The 23,563-nt window shown below is 40.2% G+C and overlaps 10 protein-coding genes across 10 annotated transcripts; 6 read left to right on the top strand and 4 right to left on the bottom strand.

The window, feature by feature from the left end:
- Positions 1–523: 523 nt before the first annotated feature.
- Positions 524–2,611, bottom strand: BRETT_003597 (uncharacterized protein; the record flags this gene model as incomplete). The annotated part of the gene is made up of 1 exon (XM_041282104.1): positions 524–2,611. One exon carries the CDS (start codon positions 2,609–2,611, stop codon positions 524–526), a length of 2,088 nt encoding a protein of 695 aa, XP_041135943.1.
- A 1,214-nt stretch (positions 2,612–3,825) lies between these two features.
- BRETT_003596 (uncharacterized protein) lies at positions 3,826–4,638 on the top strand (the record flags this gene model as incomplete). Its single annotated transcript, XM_041282103.1, has 1 exon — positions 3,826–4,638. The coding sequence occupies one exon, from the start codon at positions 3,826–3,828 to the stop codon at positions 4,636–4,638; it is 813 nt and encodes a 270-aa protein (XP_041135942.1).
- Positions 4,639–5,154: 516 nt separating this feature from the next.
- On the bottom strand, positions 5,155–7,092 carry BRETT_003595 (uncharacterized protein; the record flags this gene model as incomplete). Its single annotated transcript, XM_041282102.1, has 1 exon — positions 5,155–7,092. The coding sequence occupies one exon, from the start codon at positions 7,090–7,092 to the stop codon at positions 5,155–5,157; it is 1,938 nt and encodes a 645-aa protein (XP_041135941.1).
- Positions 7,093–9,944: 2,852 nt separating this feature from the next.
- BRETT_003594 (uncharacterized protein) lies at positions 9,945–10,304 on the bottom strand (the record flags this gene model as incomplete). The annotated part of the gene is made up of 1 exon (XM_041282101.1): positions 9,945–10,304. The coding sequence occupies one exon, from the start codon at positions 10,302–10,304 to the stop codon at positions 9,945–9,947; it is 360 nt and encodes a 119-aa protein (XP_041135940.1).
- Positions 10,305–10,925: 621 nt separating this feature from the next.
- On the top strand, positions 10,926–11,567 carry BRETT_003593 (uncharacterized protein; the record flags this gene model as incomplete). Its single annotated transcript, XM_041282100.1, has 1 exon — positions 10,926–11,567. One exon carries the CDS (start codon positions 10,926–10,928, stop codon positions 11,565–11,567), a length of 642 nt encoding a protein of 213 aa, XP_041135939.1.
- Positions 11,568–12,042: 475 nt separating this feature from the next.
- On the bottom strand, positions 12,043–12,915 carry BRETT_003592 (uncharacterized protein; the record flags this gene model as incomplete). Its single annotated transcript, XM_041282099.1, has 1 exon — positions 12,043–12,915. The coding sequence occupies one exon, from the start codon at positions 12,913–12,915 to the stop codon at positions 12,043–12,045; it is 873 nt and encodes a 290-aa protein (XP_041135938.1).
- Positions 12,916–13,750: 835 nt separating this feature from the next.
- BRETT_003591 (uncharacterized protein) lies at positions 13,751–14,764 on the top strand (the record flags this gene model as incomplete). Its single annotated transcript, XM_041282098.1, has 1 exon — positions 13,751–14,764. The coding sequence occupies one exon, from the start codon at positions 13,751–13,753 to the stop codon at positions 14,762–14,764; it is 1,014 nt and encodes a 337-aa protein (XP_041135937.1).
- Positions 14,765–15,591: 827 nt separating this feature from the next.
- Positions 15,592–16,629, top strand: FBP1 (Fructose-1,6-bisphosphatase; the record flags this gene model as incomplete). The annotated part of the gene is made up of 1 exon (XM_041282097.1): positions 15,592–16,629. One exon carries the CDS (start codon positions 15,592–15,594, stop codon positions 16,627–16,629), a length of 1,038 nt encoding a protein of 345 aa, XP_041135936.1.
- Positions 16,630–17,657: 1,028 nt separating this feature from the next.
- On the top strand, positions 17,658–19,100 carry SEC61 (translocon subunit; the record flags this gene model as incomplete). The annotated part of the gene is made up of 1 exon (XM_041282096.1): positions 17,658–19,100. One exon carries the CDS (start codon positions 17,658–17,660, stop codon positions 19,098–19,100), a length of 1,443 nt encoding a protein of 480 aa, XP_041135935.1.
- A 2,392-nt stretch (positions 19,101–21,492) lies between these two features.
- Positions 21,493–22,164, top strand: BRETT_003588 (uncharacterized protein; the record flags this gene model as incomplete). Its single annotated transcript, XM_041282095.1, has 1 exon — positions 21,493–22,164. One exon carries the CDS (start codon positions 21,493–21,495, stop codon positions 22,162–22,164), a length of 672 nt encoding a protein of 223 aa, XP_041135934.1.
- Positions 22,165–23,563: the final 1,399 nt, after the last annotated feature.

Below are 23,563 nucleotides of genomic sequence, written 5' to 3'. Positions count from 1 at the left end.
ACATTTACTAGGGATTACCTAATCATCTTTTGACCTTATGCAAAAACCAGCAAGTAATGGTAGCAATCAGGACCAGGAAAGATAGCAAATATATTGGGCGACTTTCGGCTTGTTAGTTTTGCTATTACTTTAGTCGCATTATGAGTAGATGAAAGTGGGAAAGCACGTAGTTTGGGCTACAAAAGCGTAGTTCAAGGCAATATGTGATTACACTAAACACCGTGAGAGATAGGAGTAATTCGTTTAGGAGCAAAAAGGAGGATATGGAAATGGAAATGGGGTCAGCTGGAGGAGCAGCAATAGATAATTACATAAATGGTAGTATAGGATAAAAAGCAATGTGTTACCTACAACAATGCATAACAACACTAGTACGAAGCGTAAGAATAGAAATACTACAAAGCCAGGATGATCTAGCTACATTAAAGCAATGAATCAAATCTTGCATTAGCAACTAAACAATTAATTGGATCTCAATTCCGTAAAATACAGTGGTGGGAGCAGCTCTATAAGGTCAAGCACATCAATGCTGGTTCTGACGCATCATCTGCGCCATGTTCTGCAGCATCTGGGCCATGTCGACCTGGCCGTTTCCCTGCTGCTGCATCTGCTGCATTGCAGCCATCATTGTGGCCATCATCTGGGCCTGGGACTGGTTTCCAGCTCCAGCCTGGCCAGGAGGTGGAGGAGGAGGAGCGGAATTGTTCATTGGGTTCATGGAATTCATGGAATTCATAGAGTTCATGTTTCCCATCGGGTTCATGTTGCCCATTGGGTTCATTCTGCTTTCGCCATAACCACCGGGAGCAGCCATCTGGGGCGACATTCCACCCTGTGGGGAGCCACTCCAGCTGCGGTTATAGCCCCTGCCGCCGTAATTTTCACGCCGGCCGTGTCCACCGGGCAAATCAGACTTTGGCCCGTTGCTGGCCGAGTTCGTGGGCATCTTCCGGGAGATGGACTTGGAAGAAACACCATGGCCAACTTCGATGTCCGGCTCTTCAACAAAAAGCCCGTCTCTCAGGGGTTCTCCACCTGTTCCTCCCCACTGGGCAGACACAACCCACCGCTTATCGGCATCGGTGAGTCGACTAATCGGTATCGTGGACACTCCTGTCTGGTAGTCGCAGCAGTCTCTTGGACCAAAGCCTACTCCCCATCTGGCACGCAAACCCGAAGGATGCGTGACTGAGAATGCTTGAAGCACCTGCTCGGCCTCTGCCCGCGAATACACCTTCACGAATGCGTGTCTCCGCTCATTGTTGAGAATCACACTTTGCACCTCTGCATACGGCCGCAATATCTGTGCCAGCTGCTCCTGATCCATCGTGTGCGGCACTCCACCAATGAAAATCGTCCGCGAATACACGCCGATGCATCCTGGAGGGAGGCTTGAATCCTCGGAAACATGCTGCTTCCGGTAATGCGGGTTACTCGGCACATTCTGCTCTCCTTGCATCTCTGCAGGCTCTGGATTTCCCATCATGCCTCCTCTCTGTGGTGATCTCTCTCTTCTCCGCGACCCGTACCGATCGTACATTCCTCCTCTTCCTCTGTCCTCGTACTCCCTGTCCCTGTATCTGTCATCTCGATACATGTTTCCTCCCCGCCTTGGGTCGCCATACGAGTTGCTGCTGTTATTATTGCTGTTATCTGCACCATACCCGTTTCCTCCTCTTCCATACTGCTGCGAAACCCGGCCGTTTGCACCGCCTGCCGCCCCCATCTTGTTCATGTTCTGGAGCATCTTGAATATTGCCTCCGGGTCCGAGGACGACGCATTTGAAGATGCTGCACCGCCCGCATTCTGTCTTTCCGGTCTTCCTTCCTGTTTTCTTTCCAGTCTCCGGGTGTTTTCTGCTGGTTCCAGGTTCGAGCCCCGGACTGCTCCTTTATCGGCTTCCGCACCTGCCGCTGGAGAAGGTGTCTTTTTTGCAAGATTAGCCAATGCCTGAAGAACGGATGCCGGATCCTTTGCCCCTGAGCTTGCAGAGCTTGCCGAACTCGATGCTGTCTTGCCCGAATCGGACGAATCTGAAGTCTTTTCTCCATCCTTCAAGCTGCCATCCGCAAACTTCACCTTTCTCTCAACTGCAGGTGGAGTTCCGGGCGGTGTAGTTGATGGGAAGTTGGTCTGAATCATCTCCTTCAACGTGTTCTCATCAAAAGTCTTGCAGTTGCGCCAGATCTCGATCAACTTGAAAATCTTATCGCGCACATTCTCGTTCGAATTGGCCGTTGCATCTTTCACAGTTTCCAAAATCGCACCCCGAATAGAATTAACTGCTGCAGCTGCTGTTCCATGTGGTGAATCTGCAGAAACATCAACATACTTCACAGATGAGCCGCTAGACTTGCTGATTTCATCTATGAGGCCACGAACAACGGCATCAACAACATAGAGAGGGCCCAATTTATTGGTTGTTGGTACATCCTTACACCCGCCGATGAGCTTTGGCACCAGGCTTTCCTCCTGATCAACGTTGCCAAGAAAGATTTCTTTCAACTTCTTAATTCTGGATCCGGAAACTCCTGGAGGCTTGATGGTGCCCATCTCGCCGATGATCCGTTGGAATTCCTTCACCTGTTCACTTTCTGAGTCTGAGGTCATTAAGGATGAATTTAAAGTAAAAGTAAAATTTTTTTTTTGTCCTATGTTGCAGCTTCAATACGACTGCAATTTCCCTAAATAGTAGTAAGGAGCAAGGATCTAAGTTTTGTTTTTCTCTTTACACGGGTCACGAAACAAAGCTTTCAAATAACTCGCTTTCTTTTCTTCCCTAGTTCTTCTTATATCTGGTCTGGTCCAGGCTCTCTTCTTGATAGCCAGTACTGTTTAAATAAAAAAACGATACTATTAATGTTCTTCTTATCAGTTTGGGCAAAAATACAATTGCTCTAACAATACCTTATTCAACTTTCACTGGATTGTACTTTTCTTTATTCTTTCAACTGTTCTCGTTCGTTTCCGCAACTATACAGCTGTTTTTTAATACGAAGAAAACGCAATACAAACAATTCACTCTTGTTCTAAAATACCTGTTTAACAAAACAAAAAATACACGTTTGATTACTTGATGCTTTATGGTACGATAGCGTTGTTCAAAAAGAAGTGATGTTTATATAAATGACGTGTTTTTAAGGTGCTGTGAGGAAATTTCGCTGCTTTATATAGTTTCGCCCAAATTTATACTGACGACAGGAAACAGAAAAGAGCAAAAAAAATTTAAAATAAAAAATTTAAAATAAAGTGGGAAAATTTTTTGCATTTTATTGCGCTTTTCTTTCTCGCACACACTAATAAGTTTAATGATTGCACGACCTTATCGGTTATGATGTGCAGATATAGGGTATTGCATGAAAGGAAGGAACACTTGACATGATCGCATAGCGTATTAAGTAAAGTAAATTAATCGGTTAACATCTAAACTATTCGCTCTGTTTTACTAGAGAAAAGATAACGGTTGGTTTTGCATGTGATCCTTATCCGAATTAAGTCAAGGGATTTAATGAAACGAATGAGATAATAATGTCTAATTAATGTTCTGTTACCAGTATTTGCGTAGAGAGATAAATTATGTTTACAAAGCAGAGTTTAAACCTGTTTTTGTACAAATCTACAATGTCAAGATTATATTCTGGAGATTTTGAAAGGAGTGGAACGGGTTGTCCTTATGATTTCGGTATTTGTTTCTGTGTTTTCCTCTGAGAACATCCTTGCATTGGAATCCGATAAGAAGAGAAAAGATAGCTGAACGATAGATAACTTAGTCATACACAAGTACATGAAAAGTCCTTGATGTACATTTTGACAAGCTATATAATATGCCCGAGTTCAGTAAAGAGGGCTGGGATATCTCTGCGCAGCAATTAAGAGGACTGCTCTATCTAGCACAGAGTCGGAAGGAAGCTAAAAGTTATATTGCACGAGAAAAAGTTGTAAAAATGGCCAATATCAAAGAAGTGAATGAAAATGCTGAGAGCAAGAAAGTTGGGAAAATTGTGGATGAGAAAAAGGAAAATGACAGGATTACAGATGGATTAAGAGATAAAAGTGTGTCCAGCCGATTACGTGAGCTAACTCGATATTACACCAAAGCCGAAGATGTAATATTAGGTACCCTGGAGTTTGGCATAGACCAATTTGATAATTTCATTCTTTTACAAACATTCATTCCAAGATTAAGGCAGAAAAATAAAGGACGAGTTGGCAGGATAATCAATATTCTTGTGCGGCATTTGTCACGGTTTTACATTGTGGTTATCTTGATCAATTGTCGCCGTTTGGTTGTGCGGTTAATAAAAGTGAATAAGATCGTTAGACAATTAGAGTTGCAATGCCGGATAATGAGCCACCAAAGTATTTTACCCGATTTCCAGATACCAAAGCATCTGAAGGATACATTAATGCAGTTGTATACGATGAAAGTAAAAGTGGTGGTAGAATTAGTTGGATATTTGGGCGAGCTTATGCTTAACCTAGATATGGTGTGGAAGAAAATGCACATTCCGGTGAGGGTTAAAAAGCTTTTAAGTGTTTTAAGCTGGATAGTTGGAATATACCGCTTTGCAAAAGATGCTGACGACGACGCAAAAATGGACTCGAACTTGGCACAAATAAGTGACCGTTATTGCTGATTAACATATTTATGACTTGGGTTGGTTTTACCGGATAAGAGATGCTTTTTTTTTTTGAAGAAGATTGAATGCTCAAGCCAGCTGGACTCGGTTTGTTGTTCCAGACCCATTTCAGTGGTAATAACACTTACGCAATCGAATGGTAATAGCAATAACGTAATAGAATGGTAATGTGTCATACATGAATATAATAGATAGCATCATGAATGAAAGTGACATCTAGGTAGAATTATATGCTTCAGTATTGTATCTTTATTTACTCAACCATTTGTCTACGCGTGACTACAGGCGGCAAGAAAACAGAAAGCGAACCAACGCTCTATTTATTTATATTAATTAAATGTAAAACATCTTGACGTAAATAAAATGCACGAGTAGAAAAGCGATTCCAACCGAAGGAACTGCGTTCTATGTTAAAATGTGTAGATAATCAAAAGAGTGTGGGTATGGTACATGTGTGTTTTTTTTTTTTTGTTTTTCTTCGTTTTTTCTTATTTTTCGTTTTCTCCATCGCCTCTAGCGCTTGTTCTTGAGCATCCAGTGAAGCAGGCTTCTCCCGTGTCTGCCAGATGAAGCAGATTTGTGCTGCTCAGTAGCAGGTTTCCTCTTCTTTGGAGAGCCAGTATTGGAGATATTTGACAGTGGAGAGCTCTCTTTGGAGTATTTTCCAACAGAAACATCCACCATCGGCCCAGGTTCCCCCAAAGTGCGTGAAGTAACCGTTGCCTCGTCCGAAAGAAGGGTTCTCTCGGCTGCAATTGCATCATGTGTGCTCATTGTGGTGTCCTGGTGGACGAAAGAGTTGGAAGAAGACGATACAGGCGATGAGGCAGAGATTCTTTCTCTTCCAGACACCAGATTGAGACCGAGAAGCTCGTCCGTGGCTGATTCGACAAACGAGGCTCGTTTGGAAAGTGAGCGGAACGACTTCAAGGAGAAAACAGAGTTTCCGTGGCCATGATGGTGCAAACGGGAGGAAATCGAGCTGATAATCGAGCCGGACCGGTGATGATTCTCAAGCAAAGAAGGCTGAACTTTTGTGCTCTGCTCGTATTTCGGACTTGAACATGCGGAAGATTGCGAGGAAGCAACCTCGTGCTGGTCCGGAGAAAAGGAAGGCGACCTAGAAGGCTGGTCGTGGGATTCGAACCCTGAAGGAGAGGGTGAACGGGACTGTGTGAAACTTGTACGTGAAGATTTTTCGTCCGGTGGAGGGAGAGACGGCCAATTCCCGTTTAAGGACGGAGTTTTGGGGGTGGTCTCGCCCGGTATTTCGAGATCCAAGTCCTTGAACGCGTCTGGAGACACCTCGTACACCTGAGACTGGTAGCGGAACGGGTTTTTCTTGCGGTTTCCACCCTGTGCCAAAAGTTCACGGCGCCTAAAGTGTGCCGGACTGGGTGAGTGGCTGTCTGAAAAACGCACAGAGGTAGGTCTAGTCTTGGCAGGCATCCGCACGGGTCCCAAAGTTGGCGAAGCAAGCTTTTTCTGGTTCTGGAAGTACGATTGGTAGCGTACTTTTCCCCTGAGAGACGACACTGAGGAAATTGTGCTGAGGCTGCGTGTTTCGGACGAAAGCGAGGTCGCAGATCCACTTTTCTTGCTTGTAAGTGCAGACAGCGTGGCAACTTTTGCCTGTAAAGGCTCCAAATTCGCCGGTGTGCTCAAGCAGCTCTTTGCTGCAGAGCAATGCGATGATGCACTGATGCTAGTCGTGCTGCTACTACTACTAGCATTTCTGCCGGTGCTGTTTGCGTCGCCGTCCTCCTCGGTGATCTCCTCAACGATTGCAACCTCGTTCTTTTTCGGAGAGCAGAGAAGAGAGTGCTTTGGGTAGCAAAACGGCTCGAGTTCGGGGGCAGACGACGTCCGAGAAGACTGTTCCTGGGGCCTGGATGGTTTCAATGACTGCAAATGCTCCGAAAACACGTCGTCCAAGTCGATAACTGCATCCGGGACATCCGAGCGAGCGGTAAATCTTGCTTCTTCAGTCATAAAGAAGTGACTTGGCGACCCCGGAAGCGACTGTGGGCTTTCCCCGGGTTGTATGCCGGCTGCACGGGACGTGAAGTGGGCCACCGGCCTCGTGAAAGGCGATCCGAGCGAGCTCCGGGAGTTTTTTGGCGTTAGTTTGAGAGGTGCCGGCGGAGATTTCGAGACTTTGATCTGTGGTTGGGCGATTTTCGGCTCGTTTTCTCCGGCAAGCGTCAGAAACGCACCCCTTGCCTTTGTCGGAGACCCTGGGACAGACATGCATCCTCTCTGCGAGGTGGAATACGCCTGAACAGGCGGCAGCATGCCGAATTCTCGCATATCGAACTCGCCGGATATCGCCGCCGACCGCCGATGCCTATGTGTCCGCCTCAGCGACGATGTAGAGCCCTGTGGCTGATGTGAGATGGGAAGCCCGCGTGAGGGGGGCAAAAGGGAGATGGTATTTGTAGAAACGCTCATTTGTGCTGATGCAATGTGATGGATTGTAGACGCAGTGCGAATAAATTAGATGTGCAGCCAAAGGGAAATGCTGTGAAATATACTGGTGGAGAGCAAATGAGTGAATGGCAAAAGATGTACTGGTGGAAATTAGATGAAATATCAGGCAGCTCTTTATTTCTCCCCTACTGAATGATTGGCACTAAACTGTGCTGTAGGTGAAGCGAGGATGTGCAAGCTGCGAACTGCGAACTGTGTATGCGTGAAAATGAGCGAGTTGAACGTATGTTCTCTTTCTCTCTTCTTTATCTCTGTCTCTTCCCCTCTTTTTTTTATCTCTCTCTTCCAGCAATTGCTCTTATGAAAAAGAATGGAGGCTGACAACTCCCGAGAAGATCCAGATTTGATAGTTGTTGGTATAAGCGAGGGAAGCACGCCAACTTGAGTTTAAACGAGCTGTTGAGTGAACGCAGGGGCACGAATACTCAAGTAGAAATGAATATATTATTACTGTCCTTCTTAGCAAAAAAAATTTATCCTTCCGGATTCTTTTTTTCTCTGCTATTTGATTAAATTCCGGCCCTTTGCTTGGCCTCTATTAAGTGACGCAAGCCTTGCCGGTGGAAAGTATACGTGTATGGGTTGATACTTAGTAAAGAGTGATGCAGAAAGAAAGATGCGAAAGATGAAAAGAAGATGGGAGCAACTCAAGGGTAAGAAAATATGCGAAGGATAAAAAATAGGACAGGAAAGCAAAGATATAATATAATAAAGAGAGGCGGAGGGTAAAGAAAGAAAAAAAAAAAATTTAGAAAAGCGAAATACGATACGTAAGAAGAAAAAAACCGAAAACGGAAAAAATGGGAATGAAAGAAGAGAAGTAATTATTGGGTAAATAGAAATAATTATTTCCCATACAGGCGACGCAAAAGAAGATATATGGATACATGTGGAATGAATGGTACAGGAAGGTGCCAAGTTGTGTGCAGACAATCAATGTGATCTGTGTAAATTCGGTGGAAAAGTATGTTGCATGAGCCTGAAGGGGAAAAGATAATAGGCATTAAATTACGTGCGTTGGATATAAAAAAATTTTCTCTTTTTATCAGAGGGACATGCAATTTATAGTGGTTGCAAGATTACAACACATTTGTACAGTCCAACACATGTTTAGCTTATTGTTACGGTTCAATGTTATTGTACGTTAATTAATAATTAGCTAACTGCTTTTTTTTTCTTTCTTATCAAGCAGCTTAATCATACTGCCAACACCTATTTGTTCCATTCGGGATTCATGTCGCGTCTCGAATCTTACCCCTGAGATATCCAGCTGTATTTCGGCCCACTCGGCCCAGTTCGTTCCCCGTGCCCTACGGGGCTCCGCGGTACACCTCAGAAATTCTGCCCCGGTGAATACCAGGCCACCGGGCAGCCTTCCCAGCTCACCGGGTTTCTCCGGTTCAAATTTGCTCCCGATATCGCAAATTAGCTGTAATTTCCACACGTATTGTACGCACCATTTTTTTCAGCAGAACACACGTTTTCCATTTTTTCTATAGTTCATTCCATTCAGCTTCCTTGTTCTGGAAATGGTCCGCCCCCCCCTTATCATTGACCAAGTTCAATTAACTGGCAGAATAATGTATTATTCTCCTAAAAAATTTATATTCGATGAACGGCTGAACACTTGAAATAAGGCCGGTTTAAACCCGATGCATTTCGAATTTATCGTTTGCTAAAAGGAAAAAATATTTCCTCCTTCTAAGATTTATTTCCGTTTTCGTCTCTTCATTGCTATTTTCTTTCTACGACCCTTGATTGATTCGCCCACCCCTCCCATGTGCTATCTCGCCTATTTAAAAAAGCAATCTGTCTCATTTGAACCCTTTTTCCGGCATTTCTTTCTGCATTTAGTGATGTTCGATTTAGTGTAAACCCCAGCCCGACTCTCAATACTGACTTGCCTTAAAAAGGAAAGTGGAAAAATATATGCATTGGGCATTGGGCATTGGACATTTTCTTATCCTCTTGGTATATACACACTAATCTCCTATCTTCTTTTTTTCTATTCCGTTTGCATGCAACTTTCTTGCTTTTTCTGGTTTTTTACTCATTTCTCCGTTCTATTTTAACGCGCGCTTAATGTTTTGTTTTCCCTTTCTCCCCGGAATGTTTTAAGTCACAATTTTTTTTTTAGTTTTATTTTCTCATTCTTTCCTGACGCGTCAGTTTTTCTCAAAAAAGTTTGCCCTCAGCATCCCCTGCGTACTCTTACAAATTCAATAAAAATTCAAAAAAACCCTTTGTGGTTTCAGCCTGTCTTCCTGTTACTTAATCTCCTGCAGGATATAATACTTTGCCAAAATAGCAAGCAATTTGTCGTTACTGATAAGCTGCAATTTCTGTTTATTGCTCGCTAATACTTCCCTTCCCACACACGTTACAAATGTCGGCATCTTTAATGCTGTCACTTGTTGTCTATCCCGGTGTTAGTGCAGTAAAACACACAAAGTTGGCCAAGTTAATCGTTCGGTTTTGATTTGGACGCATCCTTGCCTAATGCGGACATATTGTTCACATATTGCATACGTAATTTTTTTTTCGGGGTACTAACTCATCCCCTTTTGTTTTCCGCAATCGCTGCGTCAAATTTTCCGTTTATTCCTATTGTTTTTGCTATTGCTATATTGGAACTGTACGCATAGCTTGATTAGAAGGGCATACGCATTGCTTATCTCTCATGATCGATTACCATTTTCGTTATACACTTTATATATATATATGTCCTCTACTAAACTCAGCCATACTTAAACCGCCCTTAGTTCTTACAACCGCCGTTATTTTTCACCGTTGCTCGTAATACCTCAAATTTCTTATTTGCTTATTTCTTTGAGAAAATCAATCTTCTGTTTTTCCTCCGGCTTCTTTCTTGCCCTTGTCCAAGGCTGCTGCTGTTCTGAACTTCTACTATAAAATGTCACATTTTTGTGATTTGCCGCCTGCGATTCCAAATATTTGAATTTTGAATTGGTCACCTGAATGAGTTGTGCCCTGTTGAAGTTGTTAATCGATGTATATCCGTTTCCTGTAGCATTACTATTACCATTAGCAGAAACACCATATTTCGATCCTTGTCGATGATGTCTGTTTTCCGCATGCACCTGAGCAGTTTCCGTTCTCTTGTTCGGAGCATTTGCAAGCGCTGCGGCCCATTGATTCGTAATAGTTGTCATATTTTGCAAGTATGTGTATTTTCCTGGTTGGAACTTAGATGAAAGAAAGGTCACAGTTGTTGGCAACTGTAAAAGTATACGTTAAATAAACCGTCCTACCCTAGATGTAATGCGGTTTTATGTTTATATTAACCTAAATGTACAGCAGTATCTGATGACTGTATGTACATTTTATAGCCCTCATTCGTATAGGCTACGAGTAGATTCATGTTGTGAAATCGAAAAATGCAAGAAAAAAATTGAACTAAATTGACTGAATATAAAGTAACTTTATCTACTATATTTCGACGCGTCGATGTTCTACTGATGGTAGATGCTTGTAAGTTTAAACAAGTCATATTTTCCCTCGACATTATTCTTTTTTGAGCATCATTCAATTTTTTTCCCCTTATCTAAGATTGGACCGCCACTTATTTTACTGCTTCTAATTTGCCTGTCCATTCTTTTTAGGTGAACTCCTTTCCAGCATTATTTAAAAGCAGCAAGCTTTAGAATAGCCAGTTTTCGGTATTTACATTTTAGAACGGCAGGAACTCAAGAGAGAAGCTGTTTTATTTATTTTGCACTGATTATTAGAGGTCGCAGCATCATCTATTCCGAATTCTACTCTTAATAAGGCCAATGTTTGTCGGTAAGCCTAAGCATATTTACCACCCGGAAACAGGCGAGACGACCATAGTTCCAGAATATTACAAAGAAGATGAGTATCTTGTGATGGCAGCTCTTTCCGAATCTAAGAATGAGGTTGAAAAGCGGTCTAATCCTGAGCCAATTTCTTTTTCAGATGTTGAGTACGATCCAAATATTGATCCCATGAACATGGAACAGTACAATCGCAAGATTTACAAGGTGATACCAATGTTCCAGAAGGAGCTTGTTGATGACTCAGTGCAGACAGACTTTGAAATTGATAAAGGAGGAATTGGAATGCAGAATATCAGCGATAAGAAAGTCGAAAAGAACGATGATAACGATTTGCCACCTCGTTATGAAGATATTTTCACAGAATCGGATGTCCGTGATGATAATTATGGTTACAGTAGTGGAGTATCTTCTCCTTACAAGGAACTTGAAGGAGGTGATAGAGAAAAGAGGGCCGGAGATAGGCATTCTCATATTATGCGTGTTCATAGAATACTCGCCGCATGTCTTTTTGCATTCGTGCTCATGTTGTTGGCCGGACAAAAGATTCAATGTTATAAAAATGTTGCCGATACCACAGAAAGGGAAACTCAGCCCACAAAAATGTGTGATACGGATTGAATTTATGAGTTAAATGGGAAGTTCTGCTTACCTATTTGAAGTGTTTGTATGGAAATTGCGAAGTATGCCTTGACATATAATATGACAGCATTGAAGGAAAATAATTGGATCACTGATTGGTGCACGGAACTGATAGTTTAGGATAGTTATATATGAGAAGTTTTCTCTTTTTAGATCAAAGAAGTTATTAAGGCAATTGAGAATGAAAGTTAAGAACTACAGCCTTTAGTGTCTGTAAAGGATCTGGAAAAGCACTTAAAAATTAGCGCACAGATTTAGTAGCGTCGAGTATAATATTTGTCTATTAAAGTAGACATCGCTTGGTTTGATTAAGCAAATTAAATATATGCTTTCGGTTTGGTAAACGTGCTCAACTGTAGTTTTCCAAAGAATTCCAATCATCTTGAAAGCAAAAGAGAAATATGGAGAGTTGTATGAAGAGCCCTGCTGTTCATGTAGAAATTGGGGTATGCATTCAGTCAAGTCCCATATACTTAGCGTGAAAAGCACAGTGATCTGCCACAAAGCTTGAGATGAAGTAATATGAGTGGTCATAGCCATCAACAAGTTTTAGGTCAATTAATCCATCCAAAGGTGAATTCTTTGCTGCCTTCACTAGATTTTCTGGCTGAAGCTGATGATCTCTTCTGTAGAAATTATCGGCAGTTCCCTGGTGAATCAAAATCGGCTTCTTCTCACCCTTAAAGTTATGAATGAGTTCGCATGGATCGTACTGGGCCCATTTGGCTTTATCACTACCCAAATAGTTTCCAAAGCATTTCTGACCCCATTGACAATTACTTGGATTGGCGATAGGTGCAAAAGCTGAGCATGAGTTGAAAATATCCGGGTTTTTTAGATAGAGCATCAGTGCACCATATCCGCCCATCGAATGGCCGCAAATCGAAATGTTGGTAGTATCCAAACGCTCGTACTCCTTGCCGATTAGTGGAAGTAATTCCTTCAACAAGTATGTATACATCCTGTAATTCTTGCTCCAAGGTTCCTCGGTAGCATCCAAATAAAACCCAGCACCTGTTCCAAAGTCCCAGCTATCATCCTCACCAGCTACATCTGCACCTCTGGGGGAAGTATCTGGATAAACCACTGCAAATCCATATTTGTTGGCATACGGTTGGAAAAACGCCTTTTCTGAGGCATTGTTTGGAGTACAGGTAAGTCCAGACAAGTAGAGCAAAATTGGTAGCTTCTTTGAGCCCTCTGCAAAGTACTGTTGGGGTAAATACACATTGACAGCCATTTCCGTGTGCGTGACTTCCGATTTGTGCGATAATTTCAACAATCTACCGTCAAATGACTTAATAGATTGCTCAACAGTGAAACTCATGTTGCTTGCTGATGAAATTTGTTTACGTGCACGAAAAGTCCTGTAATTTTAATATTAATGTAGCTTTGACTCAGTTGTTAAACGAATCTATGCCTGAATGTATATTGTTGAAGGGCAAAGAACTTTCTTATAGCTAGCTAGCTGTTGCCTATTACTATAAAATCGAAATCCAGATGATAGTGAAATAATCCGCGGATTTCCCACTCTTTCGGATGCGGTAAAAAGTTTCGACAATATAACTCTAGCGGCAGATACTCCATGATAATTCTCAGTTAATGTCATATGAGAATACTGTAAACCATCAGATTTTAAGCTGGATATGTTCATGGAGTACATTACTAAACAGGAAACCTGATGTTTAAAAGATTGAGATTTTTATTCGTCTAAATCAGCCTATCTGATTAAGATATGCATCGGTTCATACTTTTGAATATCCGGTATTTGCTATTCAGCACAGTAAGCAATACAAGTTGTTGCAGTTTCCACTAACTTCCCTCGGTATAACTTCAAATACAAAATCTGAACTTTTGTAGCCCTAATTGTGCTTGAAATTGGCTTGCTAAGAAAAGCCAGTTGAAAATAGCTCGATCCGCCGAAATTATCATACTGAGATCAGCCAGTTCTCCTTGTAGTGGTAATTTTTTTTTTCACTTCTCGTATAGCCTCGCTTTCCCCGTTATCACCTTTTTCCTCCTTAGCATATTTCTGATTGTAATAAGTCGGGTTAACCATTCAATTAAAGACTGAAGTTGCTACTTTTCAATAAGATATCAAAGGCATAATAACAAGAATGCTAGGTAGGAGCTGTCTGCGGCCATTTGGTCGATTACTCGGCATGGTTTCTGTTTCCGGATCAATACACCACGAATTGGCAAAAAGCGTTATTTTTACAACGTTGAAAAGTCCCAAAAGTTGTCAATTTGGTCATATGGCACGTCGTTATTCGACAGAAATTGGGTCTCCTGTTGGACAAAAGGTCACGCAAACTGAACAGCGAAGAATATGGGGAAAATGGCAGTTATTGTCAGCCGGTGGATTAATAAGCACAGGATTAGCAATTTGGTGGATAATGAACTCGAAAAGCGTTCACAATGACACAGATCCAGCTCCAAAGCCCACTTCTGTGAATATTGACCCATTAATTGATCCCCTTCCAAAAGTGATAACAGATCCACTAACTGCGACATTCCAATTACTTGGATATGGTATTCGAATGGTGACATTTTTAGGCATGAAAGTTTATGCTTTGGGTGTGTACATCGCCAAGGATGATCTTACAAAGGTCCATGAAGTTTTTAACTCACGCTTTTTAGAGACTTTGTACGAGAAAGATAAAGATACAAAAGTGGCTATGACACAGAAGCAGGCCCTTGAAAAGGCTCTTGAAGACGATAAACTATCAGTTGTACTTATTGATAACCTTCTCAATGCAGGTGTTAGGATGACAGCAAGAATTTGTGCTCTCAGAAACACAGATTTGAGTCACTTGCGTGATGGATTTGTGCGCACGATCAAAAATAGCCAATATTACAAGGATATCATGAAAGAAGGTGGAGAACGTGCGGAAAAGCTTACACAAGGCTTAGATGAGCTACGTAGGGTCATGAACAGTCATCATATGAAGGCCTATCGGAACTCAAGAGTGTTTGTAGAGATCATTGAAGGTGGAAAGATGAGAATTACCGTTAAGGTTTGGGACCAGAATCAATTCTGGGATCCTGTTCATATGGGTGTCGTTCAGGAGCCCTTGGTTTCGAGACTATTGTTCTTGTGTTATTTAAGTGGTCCTAATCCTTTGGTTCCAGCTGTTCGTAAAACTGCTGCTGAGAGTTTGGCCAGTCTTTTTTAACTAATGATACCGGTCTTGCAAATTCATTTTTTCCATATTATTTAAAATAAGTGAAAGTTTGAAATGCATGGCTGTGCTGCGTATGCAGATGAATTTCTCGGTACCCGGGGGCGAACGGAGAAAGTCGCGTAACAGACCCGGAGATTTGAGGTGGGGGAAAAAGAAAATAAGGTTGAGAGGTTTTTTGATAGGCTTTTCCAAGAATACGGGGAAGTATTGGTGTCGTTGTGAAGAGAGAAATGCGTAGAAGTTATATATTGGATGGAAATTGAATGTAATGAAAAAAGAGGAAAAAGGAAAAAGGAAATGTCATTGGAAAATTGTTTCGAACAGCTGTGTATTTGTGTACTTAATATAGGATGATTGATTGCCTAATGAGCCATCTATAGTCGCATAGTGAGACATCCCGGAGTGTGAAAAAAAAAAGGATATGCGGAACAAAGGAGGCGGCAAAATTAATTTATGTGGGGAAGCCAACAATAACAAATATAATTCATAGCAGACTATCTCACCCGAATTTTGACTGTTTTAGTTTTAACAGACACTTATAAAAGGGCCAGCTTTGGCATTATTGTGAAGAATTGCTGAGATGTTGAAAGAAACAATTTCAAGACAATTTCAAGAGATTAATTTCCCAGTGTTCGTAATACTACCGATTAATCTATTTGTTACTACATTCTGCTAATTGGATCACCTCCTTCTATTGAAACAGTTGAACCATACTCTCAGGCAATATCCATTCTGATTCTTTTTCGCCTGTTTCCGCATTTATTTATTTGTTCGCCTGTTAGTTTCCGTGCCGATTAAACGTACATATCACTCGCATCATGTCTACAACTGTTGATGGATCCGCTAAGAAGCAAACAAAGATCAAAACTGATATCATCACCCTTACTCGATTTATATTGGAGCAGCAGCAGAAAGTTGCACCGGATGCAACTGGAGAGCTCACACTCTTGTTGAACTCGTTACAGTTTGCCTTCAAGTTTATCGCAAGTACAATCAGAAAGGCTGAGTTGATTCACCTTAAGGGGTTGTATGGTGAGACCAATTCATCTGGTGACAGCCAAAAGAAGTTGGATGTGATAGGAGATGAGATCTTTATTAATGCTATGCGGGCTTCTGATAAAGTGAAGGTCCTTGTGAGTGAAGAGCAAGAGGATTTGCTTATTTTCGAACAGAATCATGGAAATTATGCAGTTTGCTGTGACCCGATCGATGGATCTTCAAACTTGGATGCTGGTGTCTCTGTTGGTACCATTTTCTCCATTTTCAAGCTGCTCCCTGGTTCTAAGGGCTCCATTAAGGATGTTCTTCGTTGTGGAAACGACCTTGTGGCCGCTGGATATACAATGTATGGTGCTTCGGCCCATTTGGTGCTAACAACTGGTTATGGAGTGAACGGTTTCACTCTTGATACCCAGTTGGGTGAATTTATTCTCACAGAGCCGGACTTAAAACTCCCAGAATACGGCCATATATATGCAATTAACGAGGGCTACTTTGCTTACTGGCCAAAAAAAGTTCAAGACTACATTTTGTCCCTTAAGCAACCTCAACCTGAGGATAACAAGCCATACAAACTGAGATACATAGGTGCAATGGTTGCCGATATTCATCGTACGTTGCTTTACGGTGGTCTCTTCGGCTATCCTGCGGATTCACACGCAAAATCTGGTAAGTTGCGGATTCTATATGAATGTTTCCCGATGGCTTGGTTAATGGAGCAAGCGGGAGGAATGGCTGTTGATGAAGATGGAAACAGAATTCTCGATAAGACCCCAAAGAGAATTCATGAGAGATCTGGTATCTGGTTGGGAAGTAGGGGAGAGATCGAGAAGATCCTTAAGTATATTAAGCAGTGATGAGTCTTAGTGCTATCGATATTTTGATGTTGTTTTTTATATGAGGTTTATTCATTTATCCACCATTGTTTGTTGATACATGTATGCACTCAAAACTTTTGCCTATAGTATGATCATTTGCCCCTGTTTAGTGAATGTGCTGAATGGTATTTCCAGTAAACACTACCAACATATGAATGTTACATGCACCCTTAAGAAATATGTAGACGCGACTATCGTCTGTATTGTGTTCTTTTTTTGGTCCCCTTTTCCGCAGCCCGCTGATCGCGGCAAGATTTATTGTCCGTAAAGCATTAGCGCACAATCTAGAGCTTCCGTGCATTACTCAGTAACCTGGCAGACTGCATCGCCTAAAAAGTATTGAAAATTTCTGGTACAGGTGTCCTTTTAGGTTTCTACTCAGGGGGGTGAAATGCATATTTACTCTACTTTCACGCCAAGCATATCCTGTATTTTCCTCCTGAAAACTGCTCTGTCCACGTGATTTTTTTATCTGAATTTATCAAGCCATGTGTTTAATGTATCTTTTGCCTTGAAAATCGAAGCTTTTCAGGAAAGAAGCTTGAGAATGTACATCAAGAGATGTGGTTTCACAGTGATTACGTAATCGGCCTGGTCATTGTTCCAGTTACGTATGCTTGTCAGAATGCTTTAACAAAGGCACTTTAAATGGCCACGTTGTTCTAAGTACTTTTTTGTGGATGGATATGTTTGCCCGTCATGTATTCCTTTACGCCAAAGATTCATTGTTTAGGATTTATGCAATTGAAAATAAGCACTCCTTTCCAGCCCAATCAGTTCGTTTATTTTTGCGTACATTACTGGGCTTCATAATAAAAGCTTTTGATGAAAATTGCGGTGCTCGTTTTTGTCGAATTTTTTTTTCGCATTGGTGTTTTTTTTTCTGGGTACTTTTTTTCCACATGCTCAATTAGTGACAAACTTTCCTCGTAAACAAATACGTTGGTAACAAAACATACACTAAGAAAGGTGGAAAGCAGTAACAAAAAGTAATCTAGATTGGAAGAATGTCGTCTTTCCATGCTCTAGATATCGTCAAGCCGCTTAGGCCGTTTCTTCCAGAGGTTGTGGCCCCTGAAAGAAAAGTGCCCTTCAATCAAAGACTCATGTGGACAGGTGTGACTTTACTCATCTTTTTAGTTATGTCTGAGGTCCCACTTTATGGAATAACGTCATCTGATTCGTCGGATCCATTGATCTGGCTTAGAATGATGCTTGCATCGAACAGGGGAACGCTTATGGAGTTGGGAATTTCACCAATTGTGACTGCAGGTATGGTTTTCCAGTTTCTTCAAGGAACGCAAATCTTGTCTGTGAACATGGAAGACAAAGCCGACAGAGATTTGTATCAAGCTGCACAGAAGCTTTTGGCAATTGTTCTCTCTCTTGGTCAAGCCACTGTGTATGTTTTGACTGGTATGTACGGTCGGCCTGCTGATTTAGGCACGGGTGTGTGTCTCTTATTGATCTTGCAGTTGGTGTGTGCTGCCGTTATTGTCATCTTGATGGATGAGTTACTCCAAAAAGGCTACGGTCTAGGATCCGGTATCTCACTTTTCATGTCCACCAACATCTGCTCCTCTGTTTTCTGGAGATGTTTTGCCCCAACTACCGTTAACAGGGGTCGTGGTTCAGAATTTGAAGGTGCTATTCTCTGTCTGGTTCATTTGCTTTTAAGCAAAGGTGACAAGCGTAATGCCATCCTTGAGTCGTTTTACCGTGATAATGCTCCAAATATGTCGCAGGTTTTTGCTACAGTTGCTGTTTTCTTCACCGTTATCTACTTGCAATCGCTCAAGATTGAGCTTCCAATCAAGTCCACCAGACAGCGTGGTCCATATGGACTTTATCCCGTGCGTTTGTTTTACACTTCCAACATGCCTATCATGCTTGAAAGTGCTTTAAGTTCGAATCTTTTCATCATCTCTCAAATTCTCTATTCAAAATTCTCTAACAACATATTTGTCAAACTTCTCGGTGTCTGGCAGCCTACTGCTAACAGCCAACAGTTGCGTGCCGTTTCAGGTCTCGTCTACTACATTCAAGCACCAGCAAGCCTTGCCGATGCACTTTTAGACCCTATCAGGACTGTTATTTACGTTTCCTTTGTCCTTGGACTTTGTGCCTTTTTCTCCAAAACTTGGATTGAGGTTTCTGGTACTTCCCCAAGGGATGTTGCTCGCCAGTTCAAAGAGCAGGGTATTGTCATTGCCGGTCATAGGGATACTTCTGTCTACAAGGAGTTGAAAAGAGTTATTCCAACTGCAGCTGCATTTGGTGGCGCTACTATTGGTGCCTTGAGTGTTATCAGTGACCTATGTGGCTGTTTGACGTCAGGTTCCTCTATTCTATTGGCCGTCACTACCATCTATGGTTATCATGAGATTGCTGCAAAGGAGGGTGGCTTTGGTAAAACTATTGACTCACAATTCGCCGAGTTGACCAGTTAAGTTGGTTGAGCAGATGATCAGATGGAATGGTTGTTTGTTCTCATTAAATTGGAATTCTGTGGTATGATAAATTATCATTGGGTTGAGATTGATTAGACAATCGATTGTAAAATTTGTTGTTTAACAAATTTTAGTGCAATCATAGGAGTATTCCTCATCGAGTTGAAAAAGATAATTGATCTTGGGGCAGCTGTATGATTGATTATCAGTGATTATATAAATTTCGGATGATTATACCAATTTTTATGTAATTCTTTCTAAGTCGATAATAGCATGTGATTTTAAACATGTGTTGTGTTTATTGTATCCTAAATCAAGTACTCGAACAATGGTAATGTTTCCTTAAGGCCCACATTTGCAAACCCCTGACACATTTTAATGGCTAAGAATTAATTCATGTACGTGAATAACTGCATTGCCATTATGTCAAGCTATGATATTTGTTGATAACTAAACAAGAAAAGAAAATAGAACTGATTTAAAGTGTAAGGATGTTGTAGGACTAACAAGCATAAGTATTTAGGATCTCGTTTATATTAATTTAAACTTCAGAAAGTCAAGATACCTTGAAGAATGTTTTACACTTTCACAAATCTATAAATTATGACTCTCTAATTTATTCTTATAATTACTTTTGAACTCGAGAAATATGTTTCAGCTGATTTTAGCTTATCAGAGTATATCCTAAAAGAGAAAAAAAATAGATTTTGCGACGCGAATTATTGATATTATACAACGAAGTCCTTTTTAATTACTAAGATGTAAAGTTACATTAAAGCTTAATTATCACCTTTTCATCGAATTTTTAATAAGATGTTTAATGTCTCAGAAAATATCAACCATGCTTTTTGATGATTTACTTTATATTCTAGTTCTAATATGACAAACTTGTATATGTTTATTCATTCAGAAATAATATTCCCTAGTTCAACATTTTTTATTGATACCGAAAGTCATTCTAATCTTAGTTATTAGAACCTTGATTTATAATGGAATAACGAAAAAGACCTTATATACGGAGGCTTCTCCATTTGTTTGTAATATTTAAATTTGAAAGTTAGTACTGAATTAATTATCACTAACGATGTCTATTAATAATCTATGCTGGAGGCATTTGAGACACCTATAGTGTGTATAAACAATATTTGAAGAAGTTATGAAATACTGCTTTATTCTCAGTGAAGAATTTTACATTGTTGGATACTACTACATTTTTCAATTTCTTTTTTGGTATAGCTAGAAACTTGCACCTGCGATTGAAATTTTGGTAATATAATATACATTTAAAGGGGAAAAACATCGAGGCATCGAGGCAAGTAATGTTAAAGTTAGTGTTACCAGATTTATATAGTGTTTCGATATTTATTGTAGTATGTGATAAAGAGTATGTATAATGATAGACAAAAGGGAATATCTTCACTTTATATAGATGTAGTTCTCGTATTGATCAGATGATATAACAATACCATCTTCACTTACTTGAACTCCATTGTTCGAGAGCTACATTGTTTTGACAAGTAACAATGCTAAAAGTTACTTGGGAGCGAAGAATCTGATTAGACAACAGAAAACAATTCATTCAGTATTTGGTCGTTATTTAATTCTTTACCTTTATATCTGGATTGATCCTCCCTAGTCCTCCATCATTAGCGGTTAACATAATAAATAACTCATCCTGGGTTCAATGCATTCATTCAAATTGTACTGCTACATGTATTCTACTTCGGACTATCTCAAGAAATTCACATAGAACAAGCAATAAGTATACTAGAAAACTTATTTTGTAGCATAGGATTCCACTTTTATTTGTAAAATGCCCTACTTCGATCACAATTGATGATGATTATTAATAATTTTTTTTCATAAATTCTTAACTGATGAAATGTTGCAAAATGTACGGTGGTCTAACTGTATTTACAGATAAAGTTATCTTCAATTAGCTAATCAAGCTGTTACTGATCTGAATACACTTATATCGAATATTGAATATTTCAAGCTGAAAATAATGCCCATTCATATTTACATTACGAAAAGCATTGGTCCCGATCAACAGGATAGGTTACCAAATTCTTTTTTAATGAAACGTAAAACAATATATATGACATTTATATATATCTGTAATGTGCAGTTTACTACAGAAGTTCAACAAACAAGAATCTGGAAAGGGGACTTAGGTAAAAACCATAGTAAGCTAATAAAATTTTATTAATCAAGTACTCCACCTGAATGGTACCTAAATTAGTAAAATTACAGTGCGCGAAATTTTCGTTAGAAAACGGAACGGTTTTATACGCAACATCAACAAGAAAAAAAAATTATTTGTTCGATAAATCTTCTCTATACACAACCCTTTTTTTCTTCGATGACTGTAATTTCCATCTTTATTTAAGCCATGGCTGGTCAAATACAACGCCGAATACACGGCATATCAATTTCAAAACCAATCATATATGGAAATTATGCTGAGCCGGTCTCAGAGAAGAATCCATTACCTCCGAATGCTCCTAAGGACCACACACATATATGGACACTATTTGTGAAGGATCCAACGGGTCAAGACTTATCAACTTACATAAAAAGGGTGGTGTTTAAACTTCATGAAACATATCCAAATCCGAATCGCACGGTAGACCACCCTCCATTTGAACTGCGAGAATCAGGATGGGGTGAATTTGAAGTGGCCATAAAGATATATTTCAACAGCATTTGCGGGGAAAAAAGCGTCACGCTTTACCATAATCTAAAACTTCATCCATACCCACCAGAAGTGGTATCACTGAATGCAGGTGCACCTGTGACAACGAAAGAGGGACGGGTGGAGTCGATACTGTACGAGGAAATTGTGTTTAATGAACCAACTGAGAAAATGTTTCGTCTCTTAACAGCCAAGCCGGGGTCCCTTCTCCCGTATCAAAGCGAGAAAACCCCATTTACAAAAGAACACGAGCGTGAAGAAGAAGACCGAATCGATCAGGCAAAAGAACTGGTCAGACATCAGCTTGAAAAAAGAACGGCTGAATTTCGAGAACTCGAAGTGGAGCGCCAGAGACTTATGCAGATGTGAAAACTTTAACGTTTTGTAATGAAAGACTAATTTAACCTTGGAAGCTGAAATCGCTACTTGTAATTAACAGTATTCGTATTTTGACTCACGAGGTAACATTATTTACTGACCAAGTATTTTGGAAAACAGAGCAGGTATTATAGCACACCATAGAAAGCCACAGAACATATGAACACATACCTTAACTTTAGATATATATAAAAGGAAAGAATGGGAAATCATTTCTGATGACATGTATCCTTTGCCGCAATTAGGATTGATATTCTCTTCAACTTAGCATCTTGCATCAATATAATTTGCGGATCAGTGTTTGAGGCTGCTTTTCTATCGAACTAATGGGTGTCCACTGTTCGGGATAGCCAAAAGCTCTCAATATTCAAAAGATGGCATTCTAATCCACAAAAATTCCAACCATTTTGTAGCAAAAATAGAAGCAGAAGAAAATTGGGTAAAGGTTATTTCAGCCGTGACCTCTTGAGATGATCCTTCCTTGAAATTATTTTAGTTTCACATTCCACCTTTCCAGTACAAACAAAAATCCTTTTAGTATTGTATGCTCATCTTTAATGTGTCTGACAGCTTCAAATCTGCTTGAAAAGGAATTAAGACAAATATGACACCAAAGATGCTTTTAAAATAACGGTGGTAATACAGCTGGTACCCGCAATATTTAGTGGCTTCATTTTAGACGATGCTTAGAACCTTTTTTTCATTTTGAACGTATTCATTGACGTATGGTCCCTTTTTGTGGCTGATTTTAAATATGGGATTTTAATGGCCACTCTAACGCCAATAAATGACGAGCATTCATCCGCTTTATGGATAAATATGTATTCTGATTATGGAATAAATCTTGAAGTTATATTTTTAATGGAATCAATTTTAGTTAGCTTGCAAATTCACAGTGAATATAAAGGAGAATACGGAAAAAATTCCAAGCCACCAAGGGAAGTACCACACCTTAAATAAGCTTCTTATTAGTGCAATAGACTGCATTGGTTTCAATATCCATAATTTAGTAAACGATCGCTCAATATTTTGTGCCGGTTCAAAATAAGAATCATATATACTTATACTATCTTTAGGAAGGTATATGAATCTGCATAGATACCTTTTATTTTTGATATAGGAGATGGATACACGACCGGACGAGCCACTTGTACTTATCCAAATAAATCAAAATCATTATTGAAATACGGATTCATAGCAGTATTTAATTCTTAAGCAAGCTTGCTTTGTAGAAAACACCGTTAGCTTTTTGATCCAAGGATTCACCTGTGTACATACTGGAAGAGAATGGAAACTATGCTGTATTCGGTTGACTTGCTCTAAGTTAGATATATCATTAGACAATCAATATTGACAAATGTATTTATTTGCCGGAAATCAGAAGGAAAAG

The sequence above is a fragment of the Brettanomyces bruxellensis genome, chromosome 6, assembly GCF_011074885.1.
Source record: "Brettanomyces bruxellensis chromosome 6, complete sequence".
Classification (NCBI taxonomy): Eukaryota; Fungi; Ascomycota; class Pichiomycetes; order Pichiales; family Pichiaceae; genus Brettanomyces; species Brettanomyces bruxellensis.
This window is presented reverse-complemented; position numbering and strand designations above follow the sequence as displayed.